Here is a 15,545-nt window from a genome sequence, read left to right on the forward strand (position 1 = left end):
AGGGACTTTAAAACTGGTGTTATGTGCTCTATCTTCCTGGTTTTAGTGAGAACACGAGCAGCAGCGTTCTGGATCAGCTGCAGCTGTTTGATTGATTTATTAGTCAGACCTGTGAAGACGCTGTTGCAGTAATCAATGCGGCTAAAGACAAACGCATGGATGAGTTTGAAAATTCTGAATTGTGCAGATTGAATGAAAAGTCTTTCACTTACTTTTAACCTGAATACATCAAAATGCACTCGGCACTGTCAGCTTTACAGACAATTGAACTCTTCTACTGGGTTTGCAAACAGCAACTACAACAGTCGTCTCTGTGATTACAGCTGCAGCTTTAAATGTCATTCAGCAGCAATGATGCAAGAGCAAGACTCCACAGGATTCACTGAAAAATGAGAAATTTAAAGTGAAGAGTCTGGAGCTGCTTCTGTATCTTTATGCACCTGAGTCACAGACAGAGATCTGTGTTTGCGGGATACAAGGTGCTACCTGGAGGTTAAAACAAAGAAGGTACAGAGGTGTAGCAGCCTAACTCTGCTCTGCTGCTGCACACTCCTGTAAGACCCCATCCACATGAAGCCTTCATGGGACTAAGTGCATGTCCTTCGGCATCCACCAGGTGGTGCTGTAGCACACTCCTCGCCCTCGCTTCCCACCACTGAACTTGGAGAAAACTGTTTTAATGTTAGTGTGTTTATCTATTTCATTGTCTTCCTTGTATGAAGATAAAGAAACTGTGTGCATCTTCCTTACCCCAGCAGTTAAATATCTTTATTTTTTTACTTCACTGTTTTCCTAAATTGAATCATTTATATAAAAGACTAAATATAATGTTTTATATTTAGTTTCTGTTTCTGTTTAAAGAAATGTCTAACTCAGGGGGTTGTCAACTTTTATGCCTAAAAGAGCCATTTTAACCATCTGTCCCACTAAATAAAGCTTGTTAGGAGCCACAAAATCTATTTGGTTCTTTAAAATAATCTTGGTAATTTTTTTGTTTATATACTGTTTATAAAAAAATACAGTGTCTGTTGTTTTGTTAAACAACAGTTATTTCATATTTAGAAATAACTGAGGCAATAGGCTGCAGACTAAAGACATGAAAAAACAGCCGCCTAAGAAAGCCTGGGGCTTCAGAAGCAAGTTGAGGTCCCATTTCTTCTGCTCTGCTGCCATCTACTGGTGACTTTCTGTATGGGGTTCCATTAGTGCCAAAAATATTTTTACGTGTCTATGTGAGGCGTGTGTGTAGCATGCTATGTATATGTAAGGTGATATGTTAGGTGATATGTAAAGTGTATAGGTATATGCACTTAACATATCACCTTATATATCACCTTACATATACATAGCATGCTATATACACGCCTTGCATAGACACATAAACGTATTTTTGGCACTAATGGAACCCAATTTTAGGACCTTTCGGGTCTGATACTTTTTAAGAGTTTAAGCTTATCTGAAAAACTACAAATGACTTTATCTTGGGTTTCAGACTACTAAGACTACAAAGAAGAAGGATTTACAACATTTAACAGGCAGCAACAAATTCTGTTGCCTCTGACTGTAATTAATGCTGCTTCTGTTTCTGCACAGTTTTGACTTACAGTTTGATTTGTACAGTTGTTACACACACATAACATTAATTAAATTAAAAGGACAGGTTTTTGTTCATGTTTCCTTTAAAAAAGCACCTGGGGGTGGTTAGGCTCTCTCTCTGAGCCAGGCCAACAGAGACCCACAGGTGAGAGTGGAGTGAGATTAATCTGGATGCATGAACACAGCAAATCATGCAGTTTAAAGCTTGGAACTCCCTGGTTTTGACCTGATAAAACTCCCATATCCCATATCATTATCATAATCCAAATGTATTTTTCCATGTTATTTATTCAAAGCCTAAAACGAAAAGATAAATAGAAAACAATGTTAAAACCATCCAATCCATGATGGCACTGCAGGGCTTTCTGTGTGCGCTAGGAGGCGCTACGTGACGAGTCCCCCGGTGTGTTTTCGGTGTTTTTGGGGTTCAGTCAGCACCAGCACAGCCAGAACCGAACCGCATCTGTTGCCGCACAGAATTATTATTTTTGTGTGAGTGCAGCCCATTAGTTTTTATTCACAGCGCATGCGCACCACACGCTGCGCTCCGGTGGGGCGAGACCGCGAGGCTTTACTTCCGGTCGAGCTCCCGATAACGACAACACGGATGTTTTATTAGACAAAAGCCGCTGCTTCTCGCTCCCAGGTCTCCCTTCAGCCATGTCGGCATCGTCGGGGTTTGTGTTGGTGATTTTAGCTGCGTCATGGTTGTCAGGTAAGATAAAATAATTATCTTAATTGTCTGGCCAGTCGCCATTATTATTATTTTTATTACTGACTAATCATTGTGTACAATCCCTTAAGATGGGCGTATGAAGGCTATTTTATTATTAACGTTGTAGTTATGTTTATATTTATACCTTTTATTATGTGTCTTTTCTTTCCCTGTGTGGGTGTTTTCACTGAAGGAGACTCCAGATTTATTGCTGAACCTCTGGTAAGCCATTTAGAGGTGTTATTATTTTTAGGCATTTTCCTGCAGTTTTAAGGGTTTGTTCCGCCTAGTTTCAGCTTCTTCAGCAGCTTTCAGTCAAATCATTCAGCAAAAAAGCATTCACACTGCATTTTCGCAGGAAATGCAATTCCTCTAGTTCTGAAATTATATTTTCAATGCCGTTTGTAGAAAACTGTTCAGTCCGAATTTGCTTATTGTCTCACATTGGACTCTCATTACCAGACACCGGATGTGTGTCCAGAATGCAGTCAGATCATCCAGCTGTCAGCCAACATGATTTTCAGCAGTGATACTAAAGTAAGAGGCTGCACAGCTTTACCTTCACTGACACAAGGGTTTTATTACTGTAAGCACACAATAAATTGAAGAAATGCACATATTTAAATGGTAAATAGCTCCAGTGTGCAGGTTTGTTGGGCTATTTTTCCTGTTTTTTTTCTCTAGCGGAGCAGGTTTACATTGACAAATAATTGCAACCTGCCCCAAAATGGACAGCTAACTAATGTGTTTTCACAGGTGGCTGTGTTTAAAACTTTGCACGCTTTGTGCCAGAGACTTCCCAAAGATCAGGCGTCAGAGTGCGAGTCACAGGTGAAAACGTACCTGCCAAAACTCCTGCGGCAGTCACCTGACCAACAGGTATGACGTCTGTTTTTGCATTTAGGAAAACAAATGTCTCTCGGTGGCTGATTTGTGGTTTAAAAGAACCTTTGTNGGGGGGGGTTCTAGAAACCAGACGAGATCTGTGAAGTGTTTGGACTTTGTGCCTCCCGTAAGAAGAACGAGCTGCAGAAACCTCCCCGTCGTGTCACCAGCCTTGACGTACCCGGCGCTGCACTTAGCTCTGCTTCCAAGAACCCAGTAAGTTTTTTCGAGAAAGCAGAAGTGGAGTAGAAAGTAACAGTGGTAGTGAAACTTGGCTGAGCATTTCTCATGAGCCACCTGGGACATGTTCCTCTTTTTAGGAGTCTTTAAACCCAATTTGCCCCTTGTGTTTGCTGGTTATCAAGAAGCTGGAGTCGCTGCTGCCTAAAAACATGACTGAGGTGACTTTTCCAGACCCCTGACATCAAACTCACACCTTTACAGTAACATTTATTGCTTCACATCAAAGTCTTCTCCTTTTTGCCCTGCAGGAGACTTTAATGAAGCTCATGGAGGAAGTCTGTGACCTGATACCTAAAAGCTACAAGGACCAATGTGACGATTTTGTCAGCAAATACGGCGCGGAGATCGTTGAATTCCTTCTATCGTCTGCAGCCCCTCATACAATCTGTACTCTTCTGCACCTCTGCTTGTTTGAGACGCAGCCTGTTGCAGGTCAGCCCAGCAGTGACTTTTAGGGCTGTCGCAGGTTATAAAACTTTTCTTATTTCGCTTTTGGACCACCTAGAACCGTTTTGGCAAAACAAACCAATTAAATGAGGTTTTATTCCCTTACCCCCAAGTTTCAGTTTCTGAACTCTGAAGGTGGATTAATTTCTGGTTTTCAAAAGATAAATACAGTTTGACATGCGGTGAGTTTAAAGCATCATTAGACATTTTTTATGTTTTTATGTTTAGGGTTTAATGAAAAGCCCCCCTCCCCTCCAGCTCACTAAAGTTTTCTTTACTAACGTTTAGATACTTTACACTGAAACTCTGCAAATGAGGAATATTTTAATCACTGGCGTCATAATATATTAAGATTAGCAGCTAATCTGCCAAAGTAACAAATCCATATTTTATCAGTAGTTCAAGTAAAGCATTGCTTCCCTGTTTAATGGGGGAAATTGTGTCATTTCTCATCATTATTTAGCATTTCCCACTTAATTGTTAGGATACCCCTAAATAATTACTGTAATTGTTATTTAGTAATAACCCAGGCTGACATGTCAGTATAATCGATGCAATTGGCATATTTTATCGAAATGCCTCAATTCTTCTCAAGTCTTATTAAAACTAGTGATGTGTACACATTATTGTTTATTTATAGATGGAGACAAATGTTTCTGTATTAATGGCACCATATATCCTTAGATTGGCTTTACTTGGCTGATCTCGGCATGATCCAAAGAGTACTTTATAGAACAGAAGGATTTTAGTTTTTAAGAACCTTGTAGGATGAAACTGGATCATAGAGTTATTCAGCATCTATGTGATGTATTCTTACCGGACTAAGTGTATGACCTCAGTGCATTATTTACCCTGAGTTGTGTGCCTTTATCGTCACCATGTTAACGACATACCGGTTTCCAGATGTGGCCCCACCGTCAGACTGTGAGTCGTGTCAAACGCTGGCTGCTCTGAGCCGCATGTACCTGGGACTCAACGCCACCGAGCCTCAGACGTCAGCCTTCCTGCAGTCCGTGTGCCTCCGTCATCCAAACGCCGTCCCCAAGGTTGGACTCTCGGCCGCTTACAAAATCTGTCAGTTTTGGAAACTTTAAAATGATTTGAACTCTGTCAAAACATATGTCTTGTTTAGTTCAGTGCCTGAAAACACTGTATGACAGAATGTTTGTGTTTTTGTCATGTTTAAGTGTCATTTGCCCCTAATCTTTCCTATTTCACACGAGCAACTTTAAACTCTTGTTTCAGTGTGAGGCTTTCACCAGAATCTATGGCTTACAGCTGCAGAGGCTTTTGGGAAACCAAATGAATGTTCCACATGTTTGTGAAGTAAGAAAAAGTTAAATGTCATATATATTTATCTGTATATTCCTCCTCAACAGACTTAAAAGCCACTATGTCAGTGAGTAGTCACAGAAAAAATTAAGTTTCTCTCTCTGTAATCAGGCTATTAGCTGCTTACTTCTGCACATCAGAAAACAATCACTTATGAATGTTACCATTACTTTAAAATAATTTTGGAGAAACAATCAGGAACATGAGCACATTCAGATTTATTCTCTGGGGATAATTTGTCTCTCCTGTCCTACAGAGAGCTGATCTGTGCGTTTCATCGAAGCAGCTGGAGCTGTTGGGAAAGAATCCCTGTACCTGGGGGCCAAGCTACTGGTGCAAAGACCCGGAAACAGCTCAGAAGTGTGGCGTAAGTAAAATGTAATATTTACAGTTTTGCTGGTTCAATTAGAGATCAGGTCTGTATCCTGACGAGCACATCAGCGCTTACTGAAGAAGCATTTTCAATCTGTGGATCTATAATTTCCGTTTCGTCTTTATGTTTTTAACCTACAGAATCAAGTCTTCTGTGAGAAATACAAGTGGAAGAAATGAAACCCTGCCAAGCTCACCTGCAGCTCTACAGTGCGACTTCATTTAAGCACTAATCCACTGTTAAATGTTTGATCAATGTAATGCACTAATCCACCTTTTGTGTTGGGAGAAATTACCCATTTCATTTCACATTGCTTCTCCAGCTGCTTAAGGATAAATGTTCCAAAATATTTGTGTTTGCATGAGATTTAATCCAAAACCACAATTTCTGCAGGTTCTCTTTTGTGCAGTGTTCTTGATAATGAATGTAAAAACAAAACGGTTAAATGTTTTCCCAGAGTCAGCCCTGAAAAGAACTGTGAGGGTTTACTACAGGCACTTTGGATAATATACTACTTCTTGAATCATTCTGCTTTTGTGTGTAATGACAGCTTTTGTTGCAATTCAGTTTAAAATAAAACTTTAATTTAACGTGTTTAAAGATTCTTCCACACAAAAATTCTTGAAAGTGGTTTATTTAGAAAACCCCACATGATAAAATGAAAACTGTGAAAAAGAACATGGAGAATGTTACATTTCTTTGCTATGTGGCTATAAACAAAGTCTTGACGTTTTCTTTCCGCCACTCCCCCTCCCCCCCAAATATCTAAAAACGTGCTGTCCAAAAGACAAAACTGCAGGCCATTCAGAGTGGGAGATATCTTGCCTCAGTTACTCCCCCGTGTGGCTGTTTGTGTCACTGCTTCCTTGTCTCTTCCAGATCTGTCAGAAATTGAGGACCGAAAAACAAAAAGTATAAATAACAAATCTGTGAAGTCTTGTTATTGTCAAAGACAGTTTGACTTTACACCATTTAAACCGATGTCAATGGCACACTGCTCTTGTTCAACATTACACTTTCTTTTTTTGGTAATTATACTGACATTTCAGCCCTCAGACAATTGGAGGAAGACTGTTACAGGAAAAAAAGACTTAAGAAAATTCTGTCCAAAGAAATAAACTCAGTCCTATGTTTTTTTTAAAAGCAGCTACATCAGCTCTGTTTCCTGATATTTTATTCAGTACTCAATATTCTAACAATCACCAAATATGCACAAAGAGCCTTGTGTTGTAATTTATCTTTTTTCATGTGTGAACTATTTACAAATTGAGTCTAATGTGCTGTGAAAAACTCACAGTAAAGTGTGTTTGCTCAGTAAAAGTTTATATTTTCTAACAGTAAAAGCCACGAGGCAGACATACCTGGATGTAAGCTTCTGACAGCGTGATCATCTGGGGCAGGATGTCGATCACCTGCAGATCCTGCATCTCGTACCACTTCCCTGTGCCCTGGTTAAACAAGGAGCACACGCATCACAAACCGTTCATACAACTGTATGTTAGTAAAACAGGACTAAATGTATTTGGTTACAGATGGAAAATCCTAAAAAAAAGAACCTCTTTTTCTCATTTTTCTGCTCAAATTGAAACTTGGGACAAAACAATCAAATATTCCAAACCTGTCCTGAAATTGCACAAGTAAGAAAATTTAGGAAGGTCATTATATTGACATCAATGTTAAAAATGGGACTGAAGCTGTAAAAGAGTATTTTTCCTAGACTTCCAACAGTAATGTCAGACATATCAGGTCCCAGCTTACGTGATGCAGGACATGTATTCTGTACGATCCTTCAGTGGGTTTCCCGTCGTGCACGACGTTCGCAACAAGGTCGTAAGAAGTATTCTTCTCTGTAGCTTGAGCTTCTTCTGTCAGATACTCAGAAAGGTCTACGTTTCTGCAGCAGCAAAGATAAAGTCACAAGTTAAAGTTTTGTATTTATAGTAAGACGTGCTTTTATTCAAAGCTTTTTTTTTCTTCTACGAGTATGAAAAGCACCCACGTGATTGGAAAATTGACGATTGTTGGATTTTTTTCCACAAAGAAGTTGTTCTTGGTGAATCTTTTGATGCAAAAGATGAGGTAAGGTGGCAGCTTGGTCAGCTGGAACCTTTTGAGAAAATTCTCCTTGTAGGTTTTGTATTCCTGAATGAAAGGACAAAAACATACCGTCACTCATAAATTCAGCTTTCAGACACGTTAAAGTTTCAACAGCCTGCTCATTGTTGAGTGGTTAGGACAACTGCAACGTGACGCTGGAGTTATTTATTTTAAATTTGTCTAACAAAGCCAGTTTAAGACTTGTTACCTTTTCTGTATTCCCATTGAACTTGCCCAGGATGTTGAAGAGGGGAACCTGTGGGATTATAAGCTGCTCCTTCTCGTCCTTGTACAGAGGAGCTGTTGGGAGGTCAAGGGTCAGAAACAGGAAGGTGGACTCAGACATCTGCTCCTGGTACTCCTCTGTCAGCAGCAAAGCTTCCTTTTCTTCTGGCGTCTAACAAGTTTTGAGAAAAAAAAATTAAAAAAAACAATAGTTGCCGGAGATAAACAGGCAGGTGATAATGTAATTACCTGTGTCTAGGTGTTTCTCTTTTAGCAAAATATCTGATAAACCAGTGTACGGATTTTAATGAAACTCAGATATCTCAGGAATCAATGGATGGAAATCTACAACTGAGTGCATTTTAAACTTGATTCAAGATCCAACAATACAAAAAGTTTCAACCTTTTAGGAGTTTGGTGCTGCATTACTTGCTGCTGTTTCCAAACTTTTTGAGAAATGGATGTATTTGCACTCAGCAGACAAATCCAGGACTGAGTAAAACTTGTCAAGTAGCTGCTGCTACATTTAATTAAAGGTGTCTGAATTGTACATCAAATACAGTACGTACAGTACTAAGTAGGATCACTAAAACACTAGTATAGCATATGCAGGTTATTATACTGAAGCTAAAAGAACTTTAAACACATTAAATTGCATCTTCAATAATTGTGCATTTGAATTCACACTGACGGGTCAAGCATAAATAAATCTATATGCAATTATTGAGAAGATTTACACAAATACTCAAAACTTTAGAAAAATATTTATATTGAATATTAAAAAAACTGTCAAAAATCAGTCTTTGTTTAACAGTTATTCACACAGGATGTGTTAAATATTGATTTCATAATAAGAGACAGAAAATAAATCTCACCAAGTCTGGGTGTGGAAGTTTCTTGGAGAAGATCCGCATGGAGCCTTGAAATGCTTTTGTGATTATTGCTATGAGGTTAAAGAGAAACACAAGAACAGACCTGTTAACTCATTAATTTCAAAATAAGTATGTTCTTAAAGGGAAAAAAAGCAAAAATAATATTGTAATTAAACAATATCTGATCATAATAAAAGGCATAATTGCATATATTATAAACTAACAACCCTTTTGATACTTCTTTAACTTACATGGCTTTTTCTTCGTGCCTCCAAGGGCGCCGTGAAGAGCGTTCAAGAACCACGTCATAAAGTCAACCGCATCACCTGCAGAAAAGACGACAATAACTTAGCTCTACAACCTTGACTTCGATTCACGAGTGTTAAAAAACAATCTGAGTACAGCTTCGTTCATTTAAAGAAAAAGAAACCACCTTGCTTGGTGATCTGAAACGTTTTCTTGCTGCACAGCACAACAGCTTGCAGCATCTCATGGGGAGACACGTGGGCCTTGAAGTTTCTGGGATTCCAAAGTTTGCGCATCAGCTCACCAAACCTCTGGACCAGGAGAAACATGATGTCCCCCGGCGGTCTGCGGATTCCCTTGTAGTTTTCCTCCTCCAGGAAGTAGTTTCGCAAAGGTGGGACATTAGAAAAAGCCTAAAAAGAGGGGGTTACCGAGAAACCATAAGCCTAATTTCACCATAGCCCCAGTTCTTAGAAATATCTTTGAAGAAAGAGATATACAGTATTTACCTGTAACACCACGTTGGCGTAGTCGTTGGCTTTGATGTTGTTAAGGCCCACAATGCCCGGCAGGTAGGTTGTACCATCGTAGGCTCTGTACAGTTTACCCTGCTTGTCCAGCCCTGCAATGTGCTGCTTAGTGAAAGTTGGCTTCAGAACATACTAGGAGACGAGAGGATTTAAAAATTACCACCACAAAATTAGTGTTTGACAATGCAAATCAAAACAAAACCTTGAGTACCTCAATAATGACAACATATACTTTTGAATATATAGGTTTTGCTGCTTCAAAAAAAGAGGAAAAAACTAAAACTAATAGGTCATGTGAATGTTTTCTGATAAAACACTTATGATGTTGCACATGTCTATGCACTGCTGAAAACTAACAGAAAAGAGGGTACTGCCACTTAAGGAAAACAAAAACTTAAGTAAATAACAAAACGATACACTGCAAATTTGTACAACATAAGAATAACTCATTGGGCGATTTAAACGTAGACATTGGTGCAGCATGGTTTGAGTATCAAGATAAAATACCACTCCTTTACTCACCGTGATGTCTTCTAATGATGAATCAATGATCTCATAGTTATCTGGCAGACAGTAAAACTTGAGTGTGTGCAAGTTGAGGAACACATGATGGGTAAACTGGACACTGTGGGTGTATGCATGAGACTTCTGACCTCTGCCTGCAACAAAAACACCAGTCAGTCACTCAACAGTACAACGAGGTGTTCATTCATGTCATTCATAATTTGCCATACCTTGAAAGTATTTCCCACATATGAGGCAAGCATAAACATTGATGTGGGAAAGAGAGATGGAGCAGAGCTTTTCAAAGTCAAAATCAAGCACACTCCTAGAAAGATGAACAAATGAAAAGCGTTAGCTGTAAATTGTGCTAATTAGCATTTAGCACTAGTTGTGCACATTCAACTCAGTCTAACCTGTTTATTGTGTCAAGGTAAGGGCAGTGGCGGCTTCTCCGGTCTTCTACTACAGGTCCTCGTCCTCTTTTGGCTGCAACTGCAAAAACAATTTATTTGTAACAAAAAAAGTCAATGAACATCCTGGGCAGCAGGTACACGTCAGTTAGCTAAACATGCTAACGAAACGATAAAACTATGAGAGAACGATTAAAATTAAATGAAGGGTAGTTTGAAAAAGCGGTGCTTCTTTACATTAATTTTTGAGGCTATTGACCCGCCAACGTGTGACTGGACGGAGCCGTACATAAAATCGAACGCACTAATATAGTTAGCTTCTTAGCCACTGGCTAACCAAAAGCAGCACTGATGTTAGCGGTAAATAAACCGACCTCCGTCTTCGTTATCATCGTCGTCCACCTCCTCTTCTCTCTCTCGCTTTAAAGAAATCATCCTATCGACTATCTTGCAATCCTAATGTTTAAACAACACAGGGGACAAAGCTTGGTTATCAATCAGTCCAGTCAAACCGAGCACCTCGAAACTCGCGGTGAGCCGGGTACGTCGGAGTACTGTGCAACAGACTAAAACCTATTCCGGTGTTTTTTTTTTTTTAAAAAAAAAACATCTTCATATATCTATCTTTTTCCTTGATTTACTACCTAACGAATCAACTACTAGCACCTTTTGGCAAATATTTTTGTTTTCATTCCCCGGGGTTCCATAATTACTTTGTCTTTTGAGTTTTAATATATATTTTACATTTGTCTTAACTCCGGGAATAGTACAATTGGCCAACAATTTGTCGTTAGCTAAGCTAGCTATTTAGCTTTTCTCGGAGCTCTGATTGAGACTTCTTATGATCATTATTTTGTTATTACTGTAATTGCACTGGAACTGTTTGATGAAATGGATATTTTAAAAGACGACGGAGAACATGAGGTGAAATACAAACCCGGGGGCCGTTTGGATATGAGCCACGGCTTCCTGCACCATATCCGCAGGAACCAGATTGCTAGGTAATTTCCTCAACTTCTCTCCTCCCAGCTAATGCTAACACCTGGAAATGAGGCATACGAGTTGATTAACAGTGTCAACCACAAAAAGCAGCACCAGGAAATTAAGTTTATTATTGGTAAACTTAATTTCTTGGTGCTGTAATGTTCATAGTTAGTGATAAATACGTTTACCGCTGAAAACAAAGCAAAGGAAACTAGAGCAGTTTGAGCAATCATTCTTGGTTTAGGAAAACAGACGGAAACATTATTTACTTGTTTATGAACTGTAGTCTTGTCGAGCAAATATACTTTGATTATTTTGCAACGAATGTCATGCGAGTGACACAAACACGTGGCTGCAACAACTCATCAATTACTTGTCTTTTCAAGAGATGATTATGATAAAGAAGTGAAACAAGCCAAAGAGCTTCGGCGGCGGAGACACACCACAACCCCAAGAAGACCTCGCAGACCTGACCTCCAGGTGTACCATCCTTGGCAAAGACGTAAGATTTATGTGCTTTTGCTTAGATTTCTTCTGATCAGCAGCGTTTCCCAATACTCAACACCCACAGCTGTGCTTGTTTTAGATGTTCCCCTGCTTTCAGCACACCTGATTTAAGTCGATAACAGGCTGATGGGGGGGTTCGGTCATTTAAATCTGATAAGTTGGAGCAAGGATTCGTCTAAAATTTGCAGGATGGCAAGTCACATGAACCAGGATGAGGGAGACGCTGCACTGAAGGGATGATGAATGGATTTGTCTTCGTTTTCCAGATGGTTCAGAGCCAGGTACTGGTGCTGATGCTGAAGAGGGGAATGAGAGCGGCTCAAGCACAGAGGCCGAAACCCACGGGACTGAACTCTTCTGGCTCGACTATCAGGAGGACTCTGGAACCATTACGTCCTTTCTTGTGAAAAAGGTAAATGCAGATTTCTGTGTCTGCCAATTAGGAAAGAAAGGCAACAACTTTTTCCTTTTTTGCACACAACTGAGTGGGCCGTTTATTTTTCATTCACACCAGAACAGCACATGGGAGTATTCCAGAAAGGAGGTTCAACAAACCCTGTGTTTATTTACTGTATAAACACTGAGTTCACTTATCCCAAGCAGGGAAACTCTGGGTCTTTGGTTCCTGAAAGGCTGAATACAATGCCTTTAATCAGCTCTAAGTGTCTTAACCCTGAGTTAGGAGCTCAGATGTGGAGCTGTGATACCTTGACTCATCGTGACAACCGCAGTAAAACCAAATGCATCTTTACCAAGTACACAAGAATGCAGTGCAGGTTGGAACAGAGGTGCACATGATGTCATTAAACAAGTTGCTCATGGTGAATTATGATAATAACGCCCTTTAAAGTTTTGTTTTTTAATTCCCACCTGTTCTGTCTTTCTTTCTGAAGGAGGATAAACCTAAGAAGGTGGTAGAGCGGGTTGCAGAGAAGAATACCCTGGATGCAGCCATGAGGGCAGCTTTAGAGGTCCGAATTCGAAAGGAAATTGAAAAGAGATGCAGTAACCGGCGATGAGTGTTCTCAAACACCAAAACGGTCAAGACGAGAATGATGGAAACAACAAAGAGTGATTATGTTCCCCTTTAAAACGTTAACACTTTTTGTGTTTGGGGGCGTAATAAAGACTCTGCCCCAGGACTGCTGGCAGAGATGAGATCCGGTCAAGCCATATTTTATTTTTGAGGGACAAGGAACAGCACTTATCATGCCATTAAGTTTACATTTATTGTTTGTTTTAAGCAACCCTGGATTGTTTTATGCAGGTCACACATTTAGGTTTACAAGACATTTTAAACTATGTTATTGCTTTTCAAAAGTCAAATTCAAAGGAAGCTCTATTTTTAGTGAGCTCCTGAAAACTGAACTGAATGTGTCCTGTTTTGTTCCTTTAGACAAGTATCTAGTTTTTATACACAAAAGGTATAATTTTTGATGAAGTCTTGTCAGTGGAGTGTTGGTCTCTCAGCAATGCCATGTTTATGAAAATGAGAAGTTAGGTTTCATTAAGTAGATTCAGCCACAGTAATGTGTTTGTGTTTTGTAGTTTTCAGTTTGCTTATTTATTTTGAATTGTTAAAAAAAGGAAGTTATTTTTGATACTGTAATAAATTTTGGCAGAAATATTTTTACATATAAAACTACATGTTGTCACAAGTTGTTTATTTGGATTTACTAACCATTATCTGAAGGTGCGTTTCATATGGTCACATGTGACGTGTTCACATGTGCGAAAAAGAATGATAGGTTTATACATTTTATGTTACTTTTTAAACATTTTCATCAGGAAAACCATTTTGGTTTTAAGAAAAAATAGAGTTCGTTGACAGAAGTGTTTGGTGTGGCCTCAGCAGGTGGCAGCATCAGACAGCGTTTATGTCATCTTCCTCTTCCTCCTCCTCCTCCTGTGATCCGAGATGCTTTTTTCCTCCAGTGCTTTCATCAAAATTCAGTGTAGGTGCGATGAAAGTCAATTTTATATGTTAACAATTCAAAATCATACGTTTTACGAGTAAGTGCTGCTTAAAGTGTTCAGCTGAGATGAGCACTTGAAACTTTACACCACATCAGTCCTCAATTCTTTCACTCTTTCCTTTTTTTCCTCCTGTCAGCAACACCATAAGGGTACAAAGTTTTGCGGAAAATATATTAGAAGCGGAGGAGATTGTTGATTGTGGCACGGTAACCTCCACACACCAGATAAGAAGTCACTGTGACATAAGGCAAGGCCACCTTTCATGTAGCAGGTTCTGTTTTCCACACATCTCACCAGCTGAAAAGCTGCTGAAAAGCTGGGAGTGTTCTCATGATGGCATGAGGAAAAGTTGCCCAAAGCCAAAAGGCAACAATATTTTTGTTTTGTGTTCATTTCACTGTAGCGTTGCCACAATATCTCACAGCTTACTTTAATGGAACTCTCTGAAAGTGATGGATGGATATTTACAAATTATAAACTTCTGGGCTCATCCCGATTCAAGATGGCTGCCACAGCTAAGCAACCTTAACAAGTGCAAAAATGGCTATAAATCAGCAGGTTTTACAGATGATGAGCTGAGAGCCATTCCCAACACATACTCTGAGCACTAACTGAGCAAAATCTGGTTTTAAAACTTTGCGAATAACTATTGGAGTCAACTGTGTATGACAGAGTCATTGACAACACATACTCTGAGCGTTACGTCTCGAGATATCGCATGAGGCTGCGAATAACATTATTTTCAAGGTTTGACCAAGATGAAAATTAACTACAAACTCTGTCTTATACTGTGGCATGAAAGATGGCGACCGATATGTATTCCACAGAGTGCTAAACCTTTAATTTATTAATTTTGTTCGTTTTCTCACCAGGAACAAATCTAACAATCGAGTACTGTGGGGTCAAAGTTTCTTCAGGTTAAAAATCTCAGGATTTATGAAACAAACAAACAGAAGGATGTCTGGCTGTGGATCACCTTTAAAGCAGAACAAAATCTGTTCTTAAAAAAGAAAACCACTCCTTTAAACAGTTATTTGAGAAGTTGCAGTGGACAGGTTAAAGGTTAAATATGTCTCGTTAAGCTGACGGGGTCACTGCCTGGCCAAAGAAAACTCCTAAGTTGATTTCACCCTCATCCAGACTGTTGATTCAGATCATGAGGGAAGACTTAACTCATTGTTTTCTTTAATGCCTGAAAGTATGCAGGCTTCACCCTGCAGCCACGCGGTCGGCCAAGTCCCAAAGGTGTTGAGCAAAACATTGCCATGGAGAAGTGCGACCTGCCGAGCCATTGGTGCAGCGAGCGCACTCCCCTTCCACGCCCTCCTCCAGCTCGCCTTTCATTCCTCTCTCAGCATGTGACTGAGCTTCTAAGAGCTGTTCACATGTCTCCTCTCACCTAAAGACTTCCAGTTTGACAGCTTCTCGGTTGGGTGAAAACGTAACAATCTCAGCCGGAACTTTCTCATCGAGCTAAACAAAGCATATGATTCATAACCTACAGGTTAACACCTGTCTGAAAGCATTACAAAATAGGGTTTTGTAAGGATCGACTGTGGCAAGGAGGGGATATTTTACACAATTTGAATAACAGCCTGCTCG

The 15,545-nt window shown here is 39.6% G+C and overlaps 3 protein-coding genes across 9 annotated transcripts; 2 read left to right on the top strand and 1 right to left on the bottom strand.

Moving 5' to 3' along the window:
• The first annotated feature begins 2,052 nt into the window (after positions 1 to 2,052).
• sftpbb (surfactant protein Bb) lies at positions 2,053 to 6,181 on the top strand. Of its 6 annotated transcripts, none has more exons than XM_037977141.1 (11): positions 2,056 to 2,311; positions 2,505 to 2,533; positions 2,774 to 2,848; positions 3,068 to 3,190; positions 3,329 to 3,412; positions 3,517 to 3,597; positions 3,688 to 3,871; positions 4,790 to 4,932; positions 5,132 to 5,212; positions 5,475 to 5,585; positions 5,732 to 6,181. In XM_037977141.1, exons 1-11 carry the CDS (start codon positions 2,257 to 2,259, stop codon positions 5,768 to 5,770), a joined length of 1,005 nt encoding a protein of 334 aa, XP_037833069.1. In that variant the 5' UTR covers positions 2,056 to 2,256; the 3' UTR covers positions 5,771 to 6,181. The 6 variants fall into 6 exon arrangements, with proteins under 6 accessions (XP_037833075.1, XP_037833077.1, XP_037833074.1 ...); XM_025005439.2 differs by having other exon boundaries at positions 2,057 to 2,311; positions 3,332 to 3,412; XM_017413953.3 differs by having other exon boundaries at positions 2,058 to 2,311; positions 3,281 to 3,412.
• On the bottom strand, positions 6,009 to 11,517 carry usp39 (ubiquitin specific peptidase 39). Its single transcript, XM_017413952.3, has 14 exons — positions 11,413 to 11,517; positions 10,850 to 10,931; positions 10,479 to 10,557; positions 10,296 to 10,390; positions 10,084 to 10,220; positions 9,541 to 9,693; positions 9,219 to 9,444; positions 9,037 to 9,111; positions 8,789 to 8,856; positions 7,897 to 8,085; positions 7,591 to 7,733; positions 7,350 to 7,485; positions 6,953 to 7,039; positions 6,009 to 6,472 (listed from the first exon to the last, which is right to left on the bottom strand). Exons 2-14 carry the CDS (start codon positions 10,908 to 10,910, stop codon positions 6,422 to 6,424), a joined length of 1,500 nt encoding a protein of 499 aa, XP_017269441.1. The 5' UTR covers positions 10,911 to 10,931; positions 11,413 to 11,517; the 3' UTR covers positions 6,009 to 6,421.
• On the top strand, positions 11,110 to 13,635 carry lg1h2orf68 (linkage group 1 C2orf68 homolog). 2 transcript variants are annotated; one of them, XM_017413954.3, is made up of 4 exons: positions 11,134 to 11,476; positions 11,846 to 11,961; positions 12,233 to 12,378; positions 12,860 to 13,625. In XM_017413954.3, exons 1-4 carry the CDS (start codon positions 11,367 to 11,369, stop codon positions 12,983 to 12,985), a joined length of 498 nt encoding a protein of 165 aa, XP_017269443.1. In that variant the 5' UTR covers positions 11,134 to 11,366; the 3' UTR covers positions 12,986 to 13,625. The 2 variants fall into 2 exon arrangements, with proteins under 2 accessions (XP_037833080.1, XP_017269443.1); XM_037977152.1 differs by having other exon boundaries at positions 11,110 to 11,476; positions 12,233 to 13,635.
• Positions 13,636 to 15,545: the final 1,910 nt, after the last annotated feature.

Source organism: Kryptolebias marmoratus, linkage group LG1 (genome assembly GCF_001649575.2).
Source record: "Kryptolebias marmoratus isolate JLee-2015 linkage group LG1, ASM164957v2, whole genome shotgun sequence".
NCBI lineage: Eukaryota > Metazoa > Chordata > Actinopteri > Cyprinodontiformes > Rivulidae > Kryptolebias > Kryptolebias marmoratus.

Excerpts from the sequence above, each read along its gene's own strand:
- usp39 (XM_017413952.3), bottom strand. The coding sequence starts at position 10,910 with ATGATTTCTTTAAAGCGAGAGAGAGAAGAGGAGGTGGACGACGATGAT. Across the intron at positions 8,086-8,788 it reads AACTTCCACACCCAGACTTG|ACGCCAGAAGAAAAGGAAGC; the intron begins GTGAGATTTATT and ends AAAACTTGTTAG. Across the intron at positions 7,040-7,349 it reads GAATACATGTCCTGCATCAC|GGCACAGGGAAGTGGTACGA; the intron begins GTAAGCTGGGAC and ends TTGTTTAACCAG.
- sftpbb (XM_017413953.3), top strand. The coding sequence starts at position 2,257 with ATGTCGGCATCGTCGGGGTTTGTGTTGGTGATTTTAGCTGCGTCATGG. Across the intron at positions 3,413-3,516 it reads GCTCTGCTTCCAAGAACCCA|GAGTCTTTAAACCCAATTTG; the intron begins GTAAGTTTTTTC and ends TCCTCTTTTTAG. Across the intron at positions 4,933-5,131 it reads ATCCAAACGCCGTCCCCAAG|TGTGAGGCTTTCACCAGAAT; the intron begins GTTGGACTCTCG and ends CTCTTGTTTCAG.
- lg1h2orf68 (XM_037977152.1), top strand. The coding sequence starts at position 11,367 with ATGGATATTTTAAAAGACGACGGAGAACATGAGGTGAAATACAAACCC. Across the intron at positions 11,477-11,845 it reads CGCAGGAACCAGATTGCTAG|AGATGATTATGATAAAGAAG; the intron begins GTAATTTCCTCA and ends TGTCTTTTCAAG. Across the intron at positions 11,962-12,232 it reads GTACCATCCTTGGCAAAGAC|ATGGTTCAGAGCCAGGTACT; the intron begins GTAAGATTTATG and ends TTCGTTTTCCAG.